At 40.1% G+C, this 22197-nt stretch overlaps 1 protein-coding gene across 4 annotated transcripts in view; it reads right to left on the minus strand.

Annotated features, from left to right (window-relative positions):
- Window positions 1-322: 322 nt before the first annotated feature.
- The window catches only part of VWA8 (von Willebrand factor A domain containing 8), a 458897-nt gene continuing 437022 nt past the window's right edge, over window positions 323-22197 (minus strand). For 3 of the 4 annotated variants that reach the window (XM_055244723.2, XM_055244724.2, XM_055244728.2), the window contains 3 exons: window positions 12420-12518; window positions 3940-4178; window positions 323-1769 (listed from right to left, as the gene is read on the minus strand). In XM_055244723.2, coding sequence (XP_055100698.2) covers window positions 1661-1769; window positions 3940-4178; window positions 12420-12518 — 447 coding nt within the window. In that variant the 3' untranslated portion in view covers window positions 323-1660. The remainder of the gene's footprint in view (window positions 1770-3939; window positions 4179-12419; window positions 12519-22197) is intronic. The other variant, XM_055244727.2, reaches the window with a different exon arrangement.

Below are 22197 nucleotides of genomic sequence, written 5' to 3' on the forward strand. Positions count from 1 at the left end.
AGATCTAGTAACAGGAATCTTGGGACAGTGACTTAAGTTCTCTGAGCCTCACTTTCTTTATCTGCAAAATAGGGTCAAAAATACCCCCGTTACATGCATTGTTGTGAGGATGAATGAAATAATGTATGCAATCACTTAGCATATACCTGGTTCACAGTAAATAATCAGTAAATGCTAGCTGCTGTTGTGGCGACTGTTGGAATGCAATTACATTTTTAAAGATACATATTGGATTGAAATTGTTTGCATCATTGAATGGTTCAATACATGGAGCAGGTGTCTCACTAGAGGAAGAAGAAAGCCATGCAAACTCGCCGGGTAGTACCGTGCTGGAAATCAGATTGCTTTTATTTGATAATCAATGATAGGGAGAGGGGGTGATAGAACAAATGGGTATTATCTTCTCTTCTTTCCTATAATTAATTAAAATGAAATTCTGGACCTGTACAATTTCAATATATATGGATGGATAGGATAATATTATTAATAATAGTTTTTCCAACTTAAGACCAGTGTTTTCAACTCACTGGTGCCCTAACGTTTCTGATTTTGCTGTCAATAGTGAAGAGGAGTTTTTAAATTGTATGGTTAAAGAGAGAATGACTTTTGCTGAAGCATCTGATTTTAAACAAAGTGATATTGAGCCTATTGATAAAATAAAGGTCAGCCCAAGAGTGTGTGGGAATAAGGTACATTTTGAAAGAAAAAAGAATGAGGCTTTAAAAAAAGTTGTTTTTTGTTACAGCTAAAGAAATCTCCAATCACCATTCACTTCAAATATACCACCTTGATTTTACTTTTTTTTACTTTGCTTTAGGTAATTTTTATATGAATATTCTCAATAAATAATTTTCTTGTAAGCATTTATTATTTTGAGCATTACAGTTTGGACCCCAAAATGGAGTACTGTGAATTTTTTGAGAGATGCTAGAAGAACAGAAGAAACAGTAAACTTTTAAGGCAAGATATCTTTCTCCTCCCACTCTAGCAGCAAGAAGAGGACATTTGCTCTTTAAGAGCCTTTTAAAAGTCACGTGGAAAGGCAAGCACTCCAAGGATTTTTTTATTCCTTTTGGCTTTGGCCAAGAAAATGAAATTATTGAGAACAGCCAGCCTTTCATAAAATATTGCTGTTGGAGGGACTTTTTGGTGGGTTAAATATTATAAAATCATTGTTTTCTGGTCAATACAGAGCAGGGAGAAAATAAAAATAATTATTGGATAGGAGCATTTTGATGAGTTTTGCACAGACTTGCATTTTGTGTCAGAATGTGACATCAAAGGCTCAGTTTGATGGGGTCTCTTTTCTAAGGTGACCAGATGATGTGTTAAGGCAAAAGCAAAGTATTTTCTCCCCCTCAGGTTTTTGGAAATAGACCAAACACATAGTTCTCAAAACCACCTTCCTTTAACCCCAACCTTTGATAAAGTGCAGGTCAATTAGCTTGCCCTAATGACTTCTAAACTTTCCATGTTCAAGTCTCCTTCTGGCTGCTTTTCTGAATTCTCATTACTGAGCAAGTGTAGGAAGACCCAGGAATGCCGGAATCATCCAGTCACTGCATGGGTTCACTTCATCCGAATCTTCTTTTTTTCAGAATACTCTTTATTCCTGTCTTATTTCAAATCCCGGTGTCATCAGGGTGATGAAGGGCACCACTTAGACACTCGACAACATGGTGGAGGTGAAGATCTGTTGTAAAATCTGAGGGATATCCTTGGTATCCATGGCAACGAAAGACCGACCAGCTGGTAAAGTTCTCTGAAGCCTGCCAGGATGGAAAGGGAAAGGAAGTTACCACTGTAAATGGGGCTCCCTTCCACCTCCTGCCCTGGCAAACCACAGTCTCCTAATGGTTTCTTAGGAAAGGAAGTTTTTACTTTCTAATACCTTGCTCTCTGCCTACCATTGAATTAGTTGTCATTAAACAATGAAAGGCTTGGAAGAGCAACAAGGAAAGACACAGCAAAAGCAGGGAACTGAAAGAAAGGTCTTTTCAGTGAGAAAGTCAGCGAATTCGAAAAGAAAAAGTTTTCTTCCTTTCTTTACTGCCATTTCTTGGTATTTCATATTCTTTTGGTATAGCAGAGCCATAGGGATTCATATGGAATCAGCTCACCTCCTGGGTCTAGCAAATATGTTGACCTCACACTGTATTTCTAAGTGCTTTTCCTTCCTTAGAAAACAGGCCTCTAAAAACGCTGCCCAGCCAAACCCTGAGTGGTTCTTTCTCTCTCTCTTTGCCTCTCTTTTTTTTGGTCCACATCACACAATGTGAAATGCGATCTGGATTGTCCAATTACTGCTTCAATGACACTGAGGTTATACAGGCTTACGAAATTTTTTCCAACTCATTTTTAAGTAAATTTTTAAAAACTTATAATGGGTTTTGATTTGAATTATCCTCAAAAATAGCATGTCATTGAAGTTACGATAATTTTTTAAATACTAATTTATCATTTGGAACAAAAGGCCATTTTGAAGGCAACAAAACTGTAAGACACAGTTCTCTTCAAAAGAACGCCTTCTTTCACTGTGCCAGTGAAGTCTGGCTTTGGGATGACATTTAATAAAATTCAACCGTCCTGTGTAGTATCGTATATTTGGCATGCCTGGTAAGCCAGCTAATTCTGCAACGTATCTTTTGCCAGTGGATGTTGGACCATTTCCCTAGGAAACCACAAGGGTATTATTGTGCTTTCTTAAGTATTCAAGCAGGATCTGTTCACTAGAAAGACAAAATAGCCATTTCATCTCAACTAGTATTTGTTGAGCTTGTTGTCTGCCTAATACTGGGCTGATGCTGAGGAAAACCTGGGTGGAAAAGGCATAGTTTGTGTTTGAGGATGTGGAGGTTCTAAAAGATGCAAAGCGCTAACTTGTAAAAACTAAGAAGAATGCAAAGTCATGTCATAAAATGACTGTAACTACATGATATTAAGTCTGTTCTCAACCACACTCTGCAACCTTGCAGCAGGGCAAAGGGAATAGAAAGAGAAAAAGCTGCTAGCATTTTGGATATTAAAACATTTCCAGTCACAGAATATGACAAGTAAAAGGGGTGGAATAACAAAAAGGTAGGCCCTTCGTGCTATAGGCAGGGATTTTTTTTTTTTTTTTTAAGATTACTTTCACTGGTGTTTTGTGTTTCTTGCAGGTATTTTAAACACAGAAAAACCATGAGCTCTTTCTGTTTGTAATTCAAAAAGATAAAAGTGTGTTCAAGTTATGAAACTGTTTCCAGATCTCTTTCAGATCATACCCACTGGTATTTATTGTCTGATCATAAGATTCTCTATTGAATATTTAGTATATTCAGTGTAGTATCTAACTATAGGTATATTATCTTATGTTGTCGCCAGGTGTTTCACCTGCCTTGTCTCTCCAGCAGTAAGAAGGGATACATGTGAGTGTGTCTATATATATACAGGCATGCATATATGTAGGTGATGTCTCTATGGGGATGTAATACATATATGTGTATATATATGTCTACATATGTATAGACATTCATACACACACACACACACACACACACACACACTATCTCCTATGCTAGGAAAATAGTAGATGTTCATGATTTTTAATATGATTTGAACACAAAATGATTAGCCTGAGCTTAGGAGCTTGATATAAAGTGCCATATGTATAAAATACTATCCAATTTATTAGTGACAAATCAATTTGGTAATGATTTATTAGTGGCTTAAATATAAACTAAAAAATAATTAATTTAAAATTATTATTGTTCATCTAAACAAAAGCTAGAATTTATCCCCTCAACTAGATTATAAACCCCTTGAGGCTAGCAACTCTAGTTTCTGTTTTTCCTCCATCTGCCTCACTGTCCCTCATGGTGCTAAGCCTATAAAACAGCATGTGTTAGCTACTTAGTATCTCTGTATCTGCCCTTTTCTGTATGCTCAGATGACACTTACCTGGGTGCTTGATCACCTAAAGAGCCAATAAAAATGGCAAAAGCATTTACTTGAGGGTCTCTTGTGAGGATCTGAGCAAACTTAGCAGGATGTATTCCATATCGTGACAGATTTGCATCACTCAAGACGACGACAAAGTACTCATCAGCTTCTTCTTTGACAATTTCCTTGATGGCATGTTCTGTCCCTTCTAACGTGTGGTCCCCACTCATGCAGAACTGAGAGTGGGCATGCATTGTCTGGAGGTAAGAGAAGTTGCACAAAAGCCATGGGTGAGAAACTTTTTTTTTTAACAAATATGATTATTTTTCTTTTTTTTTATTATTATACTTTAGGTTTTAGGGTACATGTGCACAATGTGCAGGTTCGTTACATATGTATCCATGTGCCATGTTGACTTCCTGCACCCATTAACTCGTCATTTAGCATTAGGTATATCTCCTAATGCTGTCCCTCCCCCCTCCCCCAACCCCACAACAGTCCCTGGAGTGTGATGTTCCCCTTCCTGTGTCCATGAGTTCTCACTGTTCAATTCCCACCTATAAGTGAGAACATGCGGTGTTTGGTTTTTTGTCCTTGCGATAGTTTACTGAGAATGATGTTTTCCAGTTTCATCCATGTCCCTACAAAGGACATGAACTCATCATTTTTTATGGCTGCATAGTATTCCATGGTGTATATGTGCCACATTTTCTTAATCCAGTCTATCATTGTTGGACATTTGGGTTGGTTCCAAGTCTTTGCTATTGTGAATAGTGCCACAATAAACATAAGTGTGCATGTGTCTTTATAGCAGCATGATTTATAGTCCTTTGGGTATATACCCAGTAATGGGATGGCTGGGTCAAATGGGATTTCTAGTTCTAGATCCCTGAGGAATCGCCACACTGACTTCCACAATGGTTGAACTAGTTTACAGTCCCACCAACAGTGTAAAAGTGTTCCTATTTCTCCACCTCCTCTCCAGCACCTGTTGTTTCCTGATTTTTTAATGATGGCCATTCTAACTGGTGTGAGATGGTATCTCACTGTGGTTTTGATTTGCATTTCTCTGATGGCCAGTGATGATGAGCATTTCTTCATGTGTTTTTTGGCTGCATAAATGTCTTCTTTTGAGAAGTGTCTGTTCATGTCCTTCGCCCACTTCTTGATGGGGTTGTTTGTTTTTTTCTTGTAAATTTGTTTCAGTTCATTGTAGATTCTGGATATTAGCCCTTTGTCAGTTGAGTAGGTTGCAAAAATTTTCTCCCATGCTGTAGGTTGCCTGTTCACTCTGATGGTAGTTTCTTTTGCTGTGCAGAAGCTCTTTAGTTTAATTAGATCCCATTTGTCAATTTTGGCTTTTGTTGCCATTGCTTTTGGTGTTTTAGACAGGAAGTCCTTGCCCACGCCTATGTCCTGAATGGTATTGCCTAGGTTTTCTTGTAGGATTTTAATGGTTTTAGGTCTAACATTTAAGTCTTTAATCCATCTTGAATTAATTTTTGTATAAGGTGTAAGGAAGGGATCCAGTTGCAGCTTTCTACATATGGCTAGCCAGTTTTCCCAGCACCATTTATTAAATAGGGAATCCTTTCCCCATTTCTTGTTTTTGTCAGGTTTGTCAAAGATCAGATAGTTGTAGATATGCGGCATCATTTCTGAGGGCTCTGTTCTGCTCCATTGATCTATGTCTCTGTTGTGGTACCAGTACCATGCTGTTTTGGTTACTGTAGACTTGTAGTATAGTTTGAAGTTAGGTAGTGTGATGCCTCCAGCTTTGTTCTTTTGGCTTAGGATTGACTTGGCGATGCGGGCTCTTTTTTGGTTCCATATGAACTTTAAAGTAGTTTTTTCCAATTCTGTGAATAAAGTCATTGGTAGCTTGATGGGGATGGCATTGAATCTATAAATTACCTTGGGCAGTATGGCCATTTTCACGATATTGATTCTTCCAACCCATGAGCATGGAATGTTCTTCCATTTGTTTGTATCCTCTTTTATTTCATTGAGCAGTGGTTTGTAGTTCTCCTTGAAGAGGTCCTTCACATCCCTTGTAAGTTGGATTCCTAGGTATTTTATTCTCTTTGAAGCAATTGCGAATGGGAGTTCACTCATGATTTGGCTCTCTGTTTGTCTGTGAGTGGTGTACAAGAATGCTTGTGATTTTTGTACATTGATTTTTATCTTGAGACTTTGCTGAAGTTGCTAATCAGCTTAAGGAGATTTTGGACTGAGACAATGGAGTTTTCTAGATATACAATCATGTCATCTGCAAACAGGGACAATTTGACTTCCTCTTTTCCTAATTGAATACCCTTTATTTCCTTCTCCTGCCTGATTGCCCTGGCCAGAACTTCCAGGACTATGTTGAATAGGAGTGATGAGAGAGGGCATCCCTGTCTTGTGCCAGTTTTCAGAGGAAATGCTTCCAGTTTTTGCCCATTCAGTATGATATTGGCTGTGGGTTTGTCATAGATAGCTCTTATTATTTTGAGATACGTCCCATCAATACCTAATTTATTGAGAGTTTTTAGCAGGAAGGGTTGTTGAATTTTGTCAAAGGCCTTTTCTGCATCTATTGAGATAATCATGTGGTTTTTGTCTTTGGTTCTGTTTATATGCTGGATTACATTTATTGATTTGCATATGTTGAACCAGCCTTGCATCCCAGGGATGAAGCCCACTTGATTATGGTGTATAAGCTTTTTGATGTGCTGCTGGATTCGGTTTGCCAGTATTTTATTGAGGATTTTTGCATCAATGTTCATCAAGGATATTGGTCTGAAATTCTCTTTTTTTGTTGTGTCTCTGCCAGGCTTTGGTATCAGGATGATGCTGGCCTCATAAAATGTGTTAGGGAGGATTCCCTGTTTTTCTATCGATTGGAATAGTTTCAGAAGGAATGGTACCAGTTCCTCCTTGTACCTCTGGTAGAATTCGGCTGTGAATCCATCAGGTCCTGGACTCTTTTTGGTTGGTAAGCTATTGATTATTGCCACAACTTCAGAGCCTGTTATTGGTCTATTCAGAGATTCAACTTCTTCCTGGTTTAGTCTTGGGAGGGTGTATTTGTCGAGGAATTTATCCATTTCTTCTAGATTTTCTAGTTTATTTGCATAGAGGTGTTTGTAGTATTCTCTGATGGTAGATTGTATTTCTGTGGGATCGGTGGTGATATCCCCTTTTTCATTTTTTATTGCATCTGTTTGATTCTTCTCTCTTGCTAGCGGTCTATCAGTTTTGTTGAACTTTTCAAAAAACGAGCTCCTGGATTCATTAATTTTTTGAAGGGTTTTTTGTGTCTCTATTTCCTTCAGTTCTGCTCTGATTTTAGTTATTTCTAGCCTTCTGCTAGCTTTTGAATGTGTTTGCTCTTGCTTTTCTAGTTCTTTTAATTGTGATGTTAGGGTGTCAATTTTGGATCTTTCCTGCTTTCTCTTGTGGGCATTTAGTGCTGTAAATTTCCCTCTACACACTGCTTCGAATGTGTCCCAGAGATTCTGGTATGTTGTGTCTTTGTTCTCGTTGGTTTCAAAGAACATCTTTATTTCTACCTTCATTTCATTATGTACCCAGTAGTCATTCAGGAGCAGGTTGTTCAGTTTCCATGTAGTTGAGTGGTTTTGAGTGAGTTTCTTAATCCTGAGTTCTAGTTTGATTGCACTGTGGTCTGAGAGACAGTTTGTTATAATTTCTGTTCTTTTACATTTGCTGAGGAGAGCTTTACTTCCAACTATGTGGTGAATTTTGGAATAGGTGTGGTGTGGTGCTGAAAAAAAATGTATATTCTGTTGATTTGGGGTGGAGAGTTCTGTAGATGTCTATTAGGTCCACTTTGTGCAGAGCTGAGTTCAATTCCTGGATATCCTTGTTAACTTTCTGTCTCATTGATCTGTCTAATGTTGACAGTTGGGTGTTAAAATCTCCCATTATTATTGTGTGGGAGTTTAAGTCCCTTTGTAGGTCACTCAGGACTTGCTTTATGAATCTGGGTGCTCCTGTGTTAGGTGCATATATATTTAGGATAGTTAGCTCTTCTTGTTGAATTGATCCCTTTACCATTATGTAATGGCCTTCTTTGTCTCTTTTGATCTTTGTTGGTTTAATGTCTATTTTATCAGAGACTAGGATTGCAACCCCTGCCTTTTTTTGTTTTCCATTTGCTTGATAGATCTTCCTCCATCCCTTTATTTGGAGTCTATGTGTGTCTCTGCACGTGAGATGGTTTTCCTGAATACAGCACACTGATGGGTCCTGACTCCTTATCCAGTTTGCCAGTCTGTGTCTTTTAATTGGAGCATTTAGCCCATTTACATTTAAGGTTAATATTGTTATGTGTGAATCTGATCCTGTCATTATGATGTTAGTTGGTTATTTTGCTCGTTAGTTGATGCAGTTTCTTCCTAGCCTCAATGGTCTTTACAATTTGGCATGTTTTTGCAGGGGCTGGTACCTGTTGTTCCTTTCCATGTTTAGTGCTTCCTTCAGGAGCTCTTTTAGGGCAGGCCTGGTGGTGACAAAATCACTCAGCATTTGCTTGTCTGTAAAGTATTGTATTTCTCCTTCACTTATGAAGCTTAGTTTGGCTGGATATGAAATTCTGGGTTGAAAATTCTTTTCTTTAAGAATGTTGAATATCGGCCCCCACTCTCTTCTGGCTTGTAGAGTTTCTGCTGAGAGATCAGCTGTTAGTCTGATGGGCTTCCCTTTGTGGGTAACCTGACCTTTCTCTCTGGCTGCCCTTAACATTTTTTCCTTCATTTCAACTTTGGTGAATCTGACAATTATGTGTCTTGGAGTTGCTCTTCTCAAGGAGTATCTTTGTGGCATTCCCTGTATTTCCTGAATCTGATGTTGCCCTGCCTTGCTAGATTGGGGAAGTTCTCCTGGATAATATCTTGCAGAGTGTTTTCCAACTTGGTTCCATTCTCCCTGTCACTTTCAGGTACACCAATCAGACGTAGGTTTGGTCTTTTCACATAGTCCCAAATTTCTTGGAGGCTTTGTTCATTTCTTTTTATTCTTTTTTCTCTAAACTTCCCTTCTCACTTCATTTCATTCATTTCATCTTCCATCAGCGATACCCTTTCTTCCAGTTGATCGCATCTGCTACTGAGGCTTCTGCAATCTTCACGTAGTTCTTGAAACTTGGCTTTCAGCTCCATCAGCTCCTTTAAGCCCTTCTCTCCATTGGTTATTCTAGTTATCCATTCTTCTAATTTTTTTTCAAAGTTTTTAACTTCTTTGCCATTGTTTTGAATTTCCTCCCATAGCTCAGAGTAGTTTGATTGTCTGAAGCCTTCTTCTCTCAACTCGTCAAAGTCATCCTCCATCCAGCTTTGTTCCGGTGCTGGTGAGGGACTGTGTTCCTTTGGAAGAGGAGAGGTGCTCTGCTTTTTAGAGTTTCCAGTTTTTCTGCTCTGTTTTTTCCCCGTCTTTGTGGTTTTATCTACTTTTGGTCTTTGATGATGGTGATGTACAAATGGGTTTTTGGTGTGGATGTCCTTTCTATTTGTTAGTTTTCCTTCTACCAGACAGGACCCTCAGCTGCAGGTCTGTTGGAGTTTACTAGAGGTCCACTCCAGATCCTGTTTGGCTGGGTGTCAGCAGCGGTGGCTGCAGAACAGCGGATTTTCGTGAGACCACAAATTCAGCTGTCTGATAGTTCCTCTGGAAGTTTTGTCTCAGAGGAGTACCTGGCCGAGTGAGGTGTCAGTCTGTCCATACTGGGGGGGTGCCTCCGAATTAGGCTGCTCAGGGGTGAGGGACCCACTTTAGGAGGCAGTCTGTGCGTTCTCAGATCTCCAGCTGCATGCTGGGATAACCACTACTCTCTTCAAAGCTGTCAGTCAGACAGGGACATTTAAGTCTGTGGAGGTTCCTGCTGACTTTTTGTTTGTCTGTGCCCTGCCCACAGAGGTGGAGCCTACAGAGGCAGGCAGGCCTCCTTGAGCTGTGGTGGGCTCCACCCAGTTGGAGCTTCCTGGCTGCTTTGTTTACCTAAGCAAGCCTGGGCAATGGCGGGCGCCCCTCCCCCAGCCTCGCTGCCGCCTTGCAGCTTGATCTCAGACTGCTGTGCTAGCAATCAGCGAGACTCCATGGGCATAGGACCCTCCGAGCCAGGTGTGGGTCACAATCTCCTAGTGTGCTGTTTTCCAGGCCCGTTGGAAAAGCGCAGTATTAGGGTGGGACTGACCCCATATTCCAGGTGCTGTCTGTTACCCCTTTCTTTGACTAGGAAAGGGAACTCCCTGACCCCTTGCACTTCCCGAGTGAGGCAATGCCTTGCCCTGCTTCGGCTCGTGCACAGTGCACTTCACCGACTGTCCTGCACCCACTGTTTGGCGCTCCCTAGTGAGATGAAACCGGCACCTCAAACAGAAATGCAGAAATCACCCGTCTTCTGTGTCGCTTAGGCTGGGAGCTGTAGACCAGAGCTGTTCCTATTCGGCCCATATGATTATTTTTCTATTGACCATGAGCATGCATACATACCAATTATTACCCATGAGTAGTACGTTCTAAGTTAGTTCTATTTAATTTGCATATTTGAGTGACAACAGTATACAGTGATATTTGTATCTGGCATAGAATTTCATTAGATATAGGAATCATTCCAAAACTATCACAGTGGGCACTTAGTTTTAAGTGGAAGTGCAAGCTTCCACTTAAAGTGAGAAAATATAAGAAAATATAAAACTTGGTATCACATTGGAGGATGCAGATGACACAGGAGGAAAATAAGGAATAAGTTGAGTTTCCAATAAAGAAAGTTATAATACTAAAAACATTGTACTCACATCAATAACGATGGAGGAAATTGACTTAAAATTGTGATGTGCATTTTTCTGTTGCAGGCTTAAGTGTGTGAAATCAATTATACATAAAATTGGGGACACAGAGCACTCTAAAAGCGGTCATTCTGCTCACCAACGATATGATTGTATATCCAGAAAACCCTAAAATCTGATAAATGAATTCAGTAAAGTCTCAGGTTACAAAATCAATATACACAAACCAGTAACACTGCTATATGCCAACAATGACCAAGCTGAGAATCAAATCAAGAACTCAATCTCTTTTACAATAGCTGCACACACACAAAACCCTAGGAATATACTTAACCAATGAGGTAAAAGAGCTCTACAAGGAATACTACAAAACACTGATGAAAGAAATCACAGATGACACAAACAAATGGCAACACATCCAATGCTCATAGATGAGGAGAATCAATATTGTGAAAATGACCATACTGCTCAAAGCAATCAACAGGTTCAATGTAATTCCCAACAAAATATCATCATTATTTTTCAAAGAACTAGAAAAAACAATCCTAAAATTCACATGGAACCAAAAAAGAGCCCAGATAGCTAAAGCAATACTAAGCAAAAGCAACAAATCTGAAGGCATCACATTACAAGTCTTTAAATTATACTAACGCTATAGTTACCAAAACAGCACGGTACTGGTATAAAAACAGGCACGTAGACCAATGAGACAGAATAGAGAACCCAGAAATAAAGGCAAATATGTGGATGTGGTGAAAAGGGAACATTTATACTGCTGGTGGGAATGTAAATTAGTACAACCGCTATGGAAAACAGTATGGAAGGTCCTTAAAGAACTAAAGTAGGTCTACCATTCAATCCAGTAATCCCATTAACAGGTATCTACCCAAAGGAAAAGAAGTCATTATATCAATATAAAAAAGACACATGTACACATGTTTATAGAAGCACAATTTGCAATTGCAATGATATGGGACCAACCTAAGTGTCCGTCAACCAATGAGTGATAAAGAAAATGTGGTATATATACACCATGGAATATTACTCAGCCATAAAACTGAATAAAATAATGGCATTTGCAGCAACTTGGATGGAGCTGGAGGCCATTACTCTAAGAGAAGTAACTCAGGAATGGAAAACCAAATACTGTATGTTCTCACTTACAGGTGGGAGCTAAGCTATGAGGACACAAAGACATAAGAGTGATATAATGGACTTTGGGGACTAAGGTGGGGGAGGTTCTCAGGGGAGTGAGGGATAAAAGACTACATATTGGGTACAGTGTACACTGCTCGGGTGATGGGTACACTATCTCAAAATTCACCACTAAAGAACTCATCCATATAACTAAAAACCACCCGTACCCCAAAAACTATTGGAATAAAATTTTAAAAGGGGTCATTCTTTTCCTTCTACTGCACATGTAGGGGCTGAGAAGAGCCATATAGGACATACAAGGGGGCCCAGGTTGTAGAATCCCAATCTAAATCCAAGTGTCCTAAAAATATGTAGGGGACAAATTTTAAATTTTACATGGTGGAGAAAAGGATTTTAGGCATGATGGGTGTTTTCTCAGTTCAATACTTGAATGTCTGTGATACAGTTTTTTTCTTTCCTGTGTATCTGCTGCTTCTTCAATGAATCTTTTTAGTCTTTACCTAATCTGATAGAAGCTTTCATAATACAGAGGTAACAAAATATATTTACCTTCAGAATTTCTAGTCTTTGCTTATTGTCCTTGGGGATTTTGTTAATTGGAACCAGGCCAATGTTGTAGCCATCTCCAGAGTGTCCAACGATGTCATACTACATGCAAGAGAACCAGAAAGTTATAAACTTTTCTCCACAAAAGAACAGTCATTAGCTCTTTAATGTTCAACTCTTTGGACCATTATTGTCCAAAGTTGCTCAACATATGGCCATAAAGAAATGCAGTGAGACAGATGTGTGTTTAATTCTCTAATCTCACTATGTACATGAGAAACTCCTGTCTACTGAGAAAGGCTAGAGCTGGTAGTCAAGTGCAACCCTTTCACAGAGTCTGGAAAAAAAAGTTTGGGGTCTGAGGTAAACTATAATTGGGGTGAGGTAGTTCCCTCCAATTTTGAGTTGCACATACTCTAGGTGTTGTAGAGCCATTGCTCTACAAATAACATTGCAGTTATTTCTTTTCATGTATGTTCCTTTTAAAATGGTGAGTTATTTGAAGGTTAGGCCACAGCTTATTTCTCTTTGAATTTCTAGAATCTAAGAGAGTGCCTAGCATGTTTATTGCACAAATACTGTAAGACAGTTTGCAATCAAGTTGGGGCAATAAGAAGCTTTCCCCTTGCATGTGGGCTACATTCTTCTACAAATAAGCTGTTTGAAGCTGGAATGCATTTTTCCCCCTCAGCAATCATGGGATAAATGGTGGTTAGCCCATGCTAGCTGACAAACAACAATCCATAACATAACTGAAACCGCTGTGTTCTAAATGGAAAGAAACAGAAAAAATTTGGTTGAAATTGTTATTATGCAAAAATAGGAAGTGAGAAGAAGGGTTTCCTGGGGAAGATGAGTCCCATTATAGATATGCTGAACTTGTGTCCTGGGGGAGAGATGTGGCTAGGGGTGAAGACCCAACAGTTATCCCCAGGAGGGAATAAGTGGAGGCCTATATATGATGTCTAAATATGTAAAAGCTATACATCAGGCTACCAACTGTTACATAAAACATGTTCTGTCCTCCCACTTTGATAAAATATACGTTATAATAACCTGGAAAGCCAGGGCCAAATTTCAAATACTTGGGTTCCTGGAAGTTCTGTGCTAGAACATGGTCACATGGGCAGTAATGGCCCCTGGCCCACATAGCCCATGCCCTTCTCTTTTCATAGCTGACTCTGTCCCACCCCATGAGGTACCTCAAATGCATGTGTGTGGACACCCAGTGCTGACATCCATACTCCATCACTCCATCATAAACAACAGTTACCCCCTGCCCACCTCTCAGACCTTGGAGTGCTCACACAATTGGCCAGTCTGTCCTAGGAAGATGGACTTAGGAAAGAGGCCCACGCAGGACTTGGAAGCAGGCTTGGGGTCATTTGATGAGGATAGTTGGGGATCCCAGGTACCAGGAGCATGATCTAGAAACAGGCTTTAAAGGCCCTTTGGCCCCATAGACACCTCACCTCATGGGAAGGTCATGCTCAGAAGAGGGCCAGAGTGGAGCCATGGGTGGGGGTGAGATGGTGGGAGATTATTCTCTGCCTGGTTTAAATATAAAAGAATAGTGAAGGAAATTTATCAATGCATTAAAAAGGTAAATGATTTCTAATGATGTAACACATTCCATATAAGAAAAAAAAATATTCTTAGTATAGTTTGCTATCAATAGAGTGAAAAGGTACCAAATAAAAACTGAAACTAAAAGCAGCTCAGCTCAGCTGTTAGAAATTGCTCAGGATAGGAAATGTCTGGCTTCAGCATAGGCTTGACTAAGGTCATCCATGGGTTCAGTGGTAGGATTGGCACAGATGTGGAGAGAGCTTGCATAATCCTTCCATGGAAGCACACTCCAGGGAGGCCCCGACTGATTTGACAATGGTCATGGCAGGAACTGTTTGTAGTCAAGAGTGGAAAGTTCTCCTGAGAAGGTGCCAGGCAGGTTGCTTTCATTATGGGCTGGTGAAGTAATCTGTTAAACAGGATCTTACACATGAGGGAATAAGATCAGTTCCCTGACATGGAACTAGGTTTCTTATATTGGGCTGAGGTAAGACGGCTATGAATGTGTTTGACTTTATCCTCTCTTTTAACTGATGGCTAGAGTTCTTTCTAATTAGATGACAGTGAATGAGACTATAGAAATCTTTGATCATATGGTCTGTCACAGGGTCAATGTAACTGGTCAAAGGGCAGTCAACAAATACAGTTTTTAGCTGGTCTTTTATTAAAACAAGATACTGGCTGATTAAAACCTTCAGAAATATTTTAGCAACTATCCATCTGTCATTTGATTGTGTGACTGATATATCTATCTATCATTTAAATATATGCCCAGGAGAAAAAAAATATACTATACTTTTCTAGGCAAAGGAGACAAAGAAAGGTGGGTTGTATACTTCTGTTTCTTCCTTCTTCCCTCTTCCCTTTCTTTCTTCTTTTTTTCCCTTCCTTTTTCTTTCTCATCTCTTCTTTATTTGTGGTAAGGAAAGTGCTACTTGCAGAAAGACCAGCCTTTGTCTGTGCCTGGTGAGTACTGCAAAGGCTTGAGAAGACACCTAAGCGACAGGATGGAGCTTATAAAATAGTTTGCAGGCCCTGGTTTCTCATCTTCCAAATGGGTTTGAGGATTATTCTGTGGCCCAAAAGTCAATAAAATGCTTGGGAGGAATCTAAAGTACATCCAAATGTGGACCATTCCCTGGCATTACTGCAGATTATATTAAGCTTCCATTACCAGCAATACTCCTCCATCAAAATTATCTAGTATCTGCTATCCAAGGATTCCAACATAGTTTACAAATGGTGATTTGCTAATCCTGGAAATTGTGTGGGCTAATGGAAAAGATGCATACTCTCATTCATTTCCATTTTCTAACTCCTAAATCTGCCATTCACCTGATCTTGCTTCTGCGATGATCATGAAATCCAACTTGATAGGGCCTTGAGCATGCTTCCATGTAGGAGCCACAGGAGTCAATAAACAAACAAGATCCTCACTGTCATTATCAAACCGCCTAACATTTAGATCAGAATTTTTTGTGAGCTCAAAATTTTTATGATCATGATTTCTGCACTTTTCAGAGCATTCCTGAAAACTCTGTGCAGTCTCACGTTTAGCATTTAACATAAATATTAAGCCACAGTAGTAAAGAAAAGCCTGAACTGCAGAGGACCAATTTAAATACTTTTTTGCTTTAGAAATCTGTTTAAATGTCCCTTTGCTATATTTTCTTTTGGAAGTGTTGTTCATTTAGAGAAAAGTATAACAAACAAAAACAAATGCTGAAATTTTGGTCAAAGATGTGGTTTATCATCAAATAAGAATGATGATTTACAATGTTTAGAATGTATAGGACAAAGTGCTATTAGCAATTTGATGAATAAGATTTATGTGTAAATTTCTATTAGGATGGACAACCATTTGCTGGCTTTAGGAGATGCTATGCTTTATTATGCAGCCACATTGTAAGTAGGTATAAGACAATCATCTAAGGCTATTTATTAAAACTACTAGATGTAAAATTCTCATGTCCTTCTAGAAATATAAATACACCATTCTCAGATTGTGCCACTAACTATGGGCTACACAGGATCACAAGATAAATATGTGATTTAAAAAGTCAAGAGAAATGCCAGTGGAACCCTAGTGTTAGTTATGTAATAACCTATAGCATTAGCTGGCTAACCTTTCTTCGTATCATGTAAGTCAACGTGAAAAGAATAATGTACTGAAAGGTCAAGGATTCTAGACTTGGCTCTGACGTTAACAAGCTTTTTGACTTGACTTAGAGAAAAATCACTTAACCTCTCTAAACCTTGTTTCTACCTTGTAAACAATGATGGCTTAGAAAGTCTCTAACTCTGTATGCTTGTAAATCACTTAACCGCTCTGAAAACACGGGGTAGTATCTGTTTTACCACCTCCCAGGATCATTGAAAGAATAGGACAATACACTTATTGACATTACAGTTTGTTACAGTTTACAAAGGGCTTCCATGTATCTCATCTCATTTTGATTTTCTCTACAAGCTTTGGGGTAAGTGTTATCCTTATGTCACAAATGCAGAAATTGATTCTTAGAGAGACTAACAGACTTTCGTAAGCGTGTTGGTTAAATCCCAGGTTTTCTGACACTAAATCCATTTTGGTTGTTTTTATTTTTTGGTTTTCTTTTGAGACAGGGTCTTGCTCACTGGCCAGACTGGAATGCACTGGTACGATCACAGCTCACTGCAGCCTCAACCTCCTGGGCTCAAGTAATCCTCTCATTTCAGCCTCCTGAGTAGCTGGGACCACAGGCATACGCTGCCACAGCTGGCTAATTTTTGTATTTTTTTGTAGAGACAGGGCCTTGCTACATTGCACATGTGGTTTTGAACTCCTGGGCTCAAGCAATAAACCCGCCTTGGCCTCCCAAAGTGGAATTATAGGCATGAACCACTGTACCCGGCCCAGTGTTTTTACTACAGAGAAATAACTACTTCCCCAGCTACGCTCCCCTCCCATCTCTACTTAAGTTTTTGAATGGTTGGGTTGGCCAATATTTCTACATCCACAATTGAATCAATTCTGAATTCTTGTTTGAATGGACTCAGAAAAGTATGTACGACCTCCTTTGGTCCAATCTCCATGTAGCGATAAGAATTTATTCACAGCCTAAACTGATAGGATGACTGGTCTCCATTTCTAAACCTGTGAAACATTCCTGAGCTACTGGAAAGAGGTTAATTACAGATACTGAATTAAGTTCTTGATAGAAGAAATTTCCCTGGCAGGTGCTGATTTGTGAGTCATATGTTTCCACTTCCTCCTGGGAGTTAACTCAGCCTTTCTGATCAAGGTATCTTTGAGAAAAGTTTGTCTATTATACTTCCCTTGGATGGTGAGGTGCCAAGGGTAGAAGACAGAGTACCTTACATAAATGACACACTTGCTCCTGAATTACGGTTTAAAAAAACCAACTTGAACAGAGATAAAATGGCTATAAGAAACAGGGATGAAACATCAGCTAAGAGCCCTGAAGTGGAAGTCAGAAGTGCTGGCTTTGCACTGTAACGGTGTGACCTTGGGAAAAGCATTGAACCTCTTTGAATCTCCATTTTCTCTTCTGTAAAACAAAAAGGTTGGTGAAAATAATTTCCAAGGCCATTCCTACCCCCCCCCCCACCAAATTCTATATAAACTTAATGGTATGTTTAAGAATTGTAATGAAAAAGCCTGTTTCTCTTAGTTTTAGGTAACACCTAATGCCTTGTTTTCTTCTGTCAAGGGAGGAGTGAGTCATCTAAATCTGAGGGTCAACGGCACCTTTTCCAGAAAGAAAGCTCTCAGAGCCTGTGAGAAATAATAATCCAGTACATAATCCCTAACACAATGGCTTTCTAATTCTTCCTTTCCTTTAAAAATTTGTTAGCAGTGGAACACTTCCTTCAAATGAAATACTGCACAAAAGCCCAGCTTATGAAACATCATGCATTATCTATACATGTGAAATTGTTGTAGTTGAATTGGGGATGGAGGGGGATGGGGCAAAAAGTGCTGCCTACTCACTGCCCCCCTCCACCTCCAAACATCCTTCAAAGGTTCTTGTTACACTGTTAGAAAACCACTGCCCTAGAATATGGTTTATATGCCTTCACAGAAACAATAAGTTTGAGTTTCTTTTTTTTCCAAGTGCAACTTCTGAATAATGAAATAAATCTCTTTTCTGGTTCCACTATTTGAGTGCTTAGTGGAGAAATAGTTACCTAACTTTGGTATTATTGAGTACTTTGAAAAAAAAATTAAGCCATTAAGAGCCTTTGAAAAGGAGGTCTATTTCAAGATTACAGTGAAAACATTCCCAGGGGCTTGGAGAAAGCATAAGGAACAAATTGGAATGAAGATTAAGGAAAAAAAATGCTTCTTGATGAAAAGACAACGGTTCACACAAACAGTACTATTCTACTTTTCACTTTAATTTGAAGCACTACACGAACACTAAGAATGGCGCTGACTACAAGAGTAGAGGAGCTTATGCTGATTGTAAGCAAATGATGTTGCGCTAGTCTTCAGTGACCTATTGTGAATGCTATTCCCGGGAATAGCTGAATTCAGTTGGTGGAGCAATTATGAGAAACTTTAAACACTCCAAATGGCTTAGAGATGTGTCTTGCCACTGAATTACCTTTCCTTCTTAGTAATTCTTGCTCTAGGGTCCCTGTGGTTTAGCACAGGTCATGATAATGTGGAATAAAAAATAGAGGCTGACTCCAAATGAGCCTCCGGGACCTAGACTGTAATGACCCACGGCTCAAGAGCTGCGCTCAAGCCAAGCAAAACACAAAGCAGACGCCAAGAGAGACAGGGAGAGTCCAGCTCACAGAACAGGCCAGCGGCTTCTGAAGGTTTCAAAGCAAATACAGACTAGACACCTTTACAATGAGGGATAACTGCAGGAAGACAACATTAAGAACTGTCTGAAACTGGGGCTGGGGAATCTCAGATCACACTGCTGAATTCCTAATGACCCCATGTGTGATGCCATTCTGGGCTATGGAATATACATTTTTCTCTAGGAGCTCCTCAAACTGTCTTCTGTTCATGCATAATTTTCTATTTTCTGAGTAAATTAAATCCTTTTGTTGGTTATTCCTATTCCCTTTATGCCTTTCACAAATGAGAAAATGAAAGTATTCAGTTGAATATGATCACATAACATAACGATACAGAAGATGGCTGAATAGGAACAGCTCCGGTCTACAGCTCCCAGCGTGAGTGACACAGAAGACCGGTGATTTCTGCATTTCCATTTGAGGTACTGGGTTCATCTCACTAGGGAGTGCCAAACAGTGGGTGCAGGACAGTCGGTGAAGCGCACTGTGTGTGAGCTGAAGCAGGGTGAGGCATTGCCTCACTCGGGAAGTGCAAGGGGTCAGGGAGTTCCCCTTCCTAGTCAAAGAAAGGGGTAACAGATGGCACTTGGAAAATTGGATCACTCCCACCCTAAATACTGCGCTTTTCCAATGGGCTTCCAAAACAGCACACCAGGAGATTGTGTCCCGCACCTGGCTCGGAGGGTCCTATGCCCACAGAGTCTCGCTGATGCTAGCACAGCAGTCTGAGATCAAACTGCAAGGCGGCAGAGAGGCTGGGGGAGGGGCGCCCGCCATTGCCCAGGCTTGCTTAGGTAAACAAAGCAGCCAGGAAGCTCGAACTGGGTGGAGCCCACCACAGCTCAAGGAGACCTGCCTGCCTCTGTAGGCTCCACCTCTGGGGGCAGGGCACAGACAAACAAAAAGTCAGCAGGAACCTCTGCAGACTTAAATGTCCCTGTCTGATAGCTTTGAAGAGAGTAGTGGTTCTTCCAGCACGCAGCTGGAGATCTGAGAACAGGCAGACTGCCTCCTCAAGTGGGTCCCTGATCCCTGAGCAGCCTAACTGGGAGGCACCCCCCAGTATGGACAGACTGACACCTCACTCGGCCAGGTACTCCTCTGAGACAAAAATTCCAGAGGAACTATCAGACAGCTGAATTTGTGGTCTCATGAAAATCCGCTGTTCTGCAGCCACCGGTGCTGACACCCAGCCAAACAGGATCTGGAGTGGACCTCTAGTAAACTCCAACAGACCTGCAGCTGAGGGTCCTGTCTGGTAGAAGGAAAACTAACAAATAGAAAGGACATCCACACCAAAAACCCATCTGTACATCACCATCATCAAAGACCAAAAGTAGATAAAACCACAAAGAAAGATGGAGAAAAAACAGAGGAAAAAACTGGAAACTCTAAAAAACAGAGCACCTCTCCTCCTCCAAAGGAACGCAGTTCCTCACCAGCAACGGAACAAAGCTGGATGGAGGATGACTTTGACGAGTTGAGAGAAGAAGGCTTCAGACAATCAAACTACTCTGAGCTATGGGAGGAAATTCAAAACAATGGCAAAGAAGTTAAAAACTTTGAAAAAAAATTAGAAGAATGGATAACTAGAATAACCAATGGAGAGAAGGGCTTAAAGGAGCTGATGGAGCTGAAAGCCAAGTTTCGAGAACTACGTGAAGATTGCAGAAGCCTCAGTAGCAGATGCGATCAACTGGAAGAAAGGGTATCGCTGATGGAAGATGAAATGAATGAAATGAAGTGAGAAGGGAAGTTTAGAGAAAAAAGAATAAAAAGAAAGAAACAAAGCCTCCAAGAAATATGGGACTATGTGAAAAGATCAAACCTACGTCTGATTGGTGTACCTGAAAGTGACAGGGAGAATGGAACCCAGTTGGAAAACGCTCTGCAAGATATTATCCAGGAGAACTTCCCCAATCTAGCAAGGCAGGCCAACATTCAGATTCAGGAAATACAGAGAACGCCACAAAGATACTCCTCGAGAAGAGCAACTCCAAGACACATAATTGTCAGATTCACCAAAGTTGAAATGAAGGAAAAAATGTTAAGGGCAGCCAGAGAGAAAGGTCGGGTTACCCACAAAGGGAAGCCCATCAGACTAACAGCTGATCGCTTGGCAGAAACTCTACAAGCCAGAAGAGAGTGGGGGCCGATATTCAACATTCTTAAAGAAAAGAATTTTCAACCCAGAATTTCATATCCAGCCAAACTAAGCTTCATAAGTGAAGGAGAAATAAAATACTTTAGAGTGATTTTGTCACCACCAGGCCTGCCCTAAAAGAGCTCCTGAAGGAAGCACTAAACATGGAAAGGAACAACAGGTACCAGCCCCTGCAAAAACATGCCAAATTGTAAAGACCATTGAGGCTAGGAAGAAACTGCATCAACTAACGAGCAAAATAACCAACTAACATCATAATGACAGGATCAGATTCACACATATCAATATTAACTTTAAATGTAAATGGGCTAAATGCTCCAATTAAAAGACACAGACTGGCAAACTGGATAAGGAGTCAGGACCCATCAGTGTGCTGTATTCAGGAAACCCATCTCACGTGCAGAGACACACATAGACTCCAAATAAAGGGATGGAGGAAGATCTATCAAGCAAATGGAAAACAAAAAAAGGCAGGGGTTGCAATCCTAGTCTCTGATAAAATAGACATTAAACCAACAAAGATCAAAAGAGACAAAGAAGGCCATTACATAATGGTAAAGGGATCAATTCAACAAGAAGAGCTAACTATCCTAAATATATATGCACCTAACACAGGAGCACCCAGATTCATAAAGCAAGTCCTGAGTGACCTACAAAGGGACTTAAACTCCCACACAATAATAATGGGAGATTTTAACACCCCACTGTCAACATTAGACAGATCAATGAGACAGAAAGTTAACAAGGATATCCAGGAATTGAACTCAGCTCTGCACAAAGTGGACCTAATAGACATCTACAGAACTCTCCACCCCAAATCAACAGAATATACACTTTTTTTCAGCACCACACCACACCTATTCCAAAATTCACCACATAGTTGGAAGTAAAGCTCTCCTCAGCAAATGTAAAAGAACAGAAATTATAACAAACTGTCTCTCAGACCACAGTGCAATCAAACTAGAACTCAGGATTAAGAAACTCACTCAAAACCACTCAACTACATGGAAACTGAACAACCTGCTCCTGAATGACTACTGGGTACATAATGAAATGAAGGTAGAAATAAAGATGATGTTCTTTGAAACCAACGAGAACAAAGACACAACATACCAGAATCTCTGGGACACATTCGAAGCAGTGTGTAGAGGGAAATTTACAGCACTAAATGCCCACAAGAGAAAGCAGGAAAGATCCAAAATTGACACCCTAACATCACAATTAAAAGAACTA

Source organism: Symphalangus syndactylus, chromosome 15 (genome assembly GCF_028878055.3).
Source record: "Symphalangus syndactylus isolate Jambi chromosome 15, NHGRI_mSymSyn1-v2.1_pri, whole genome shotgun sequence".
NCBI lineage: Eukaryota > Metazoa > Chordata > Mammalia > Primates > Hylobatidae > Symphalangus > Symphalangus syndactylus.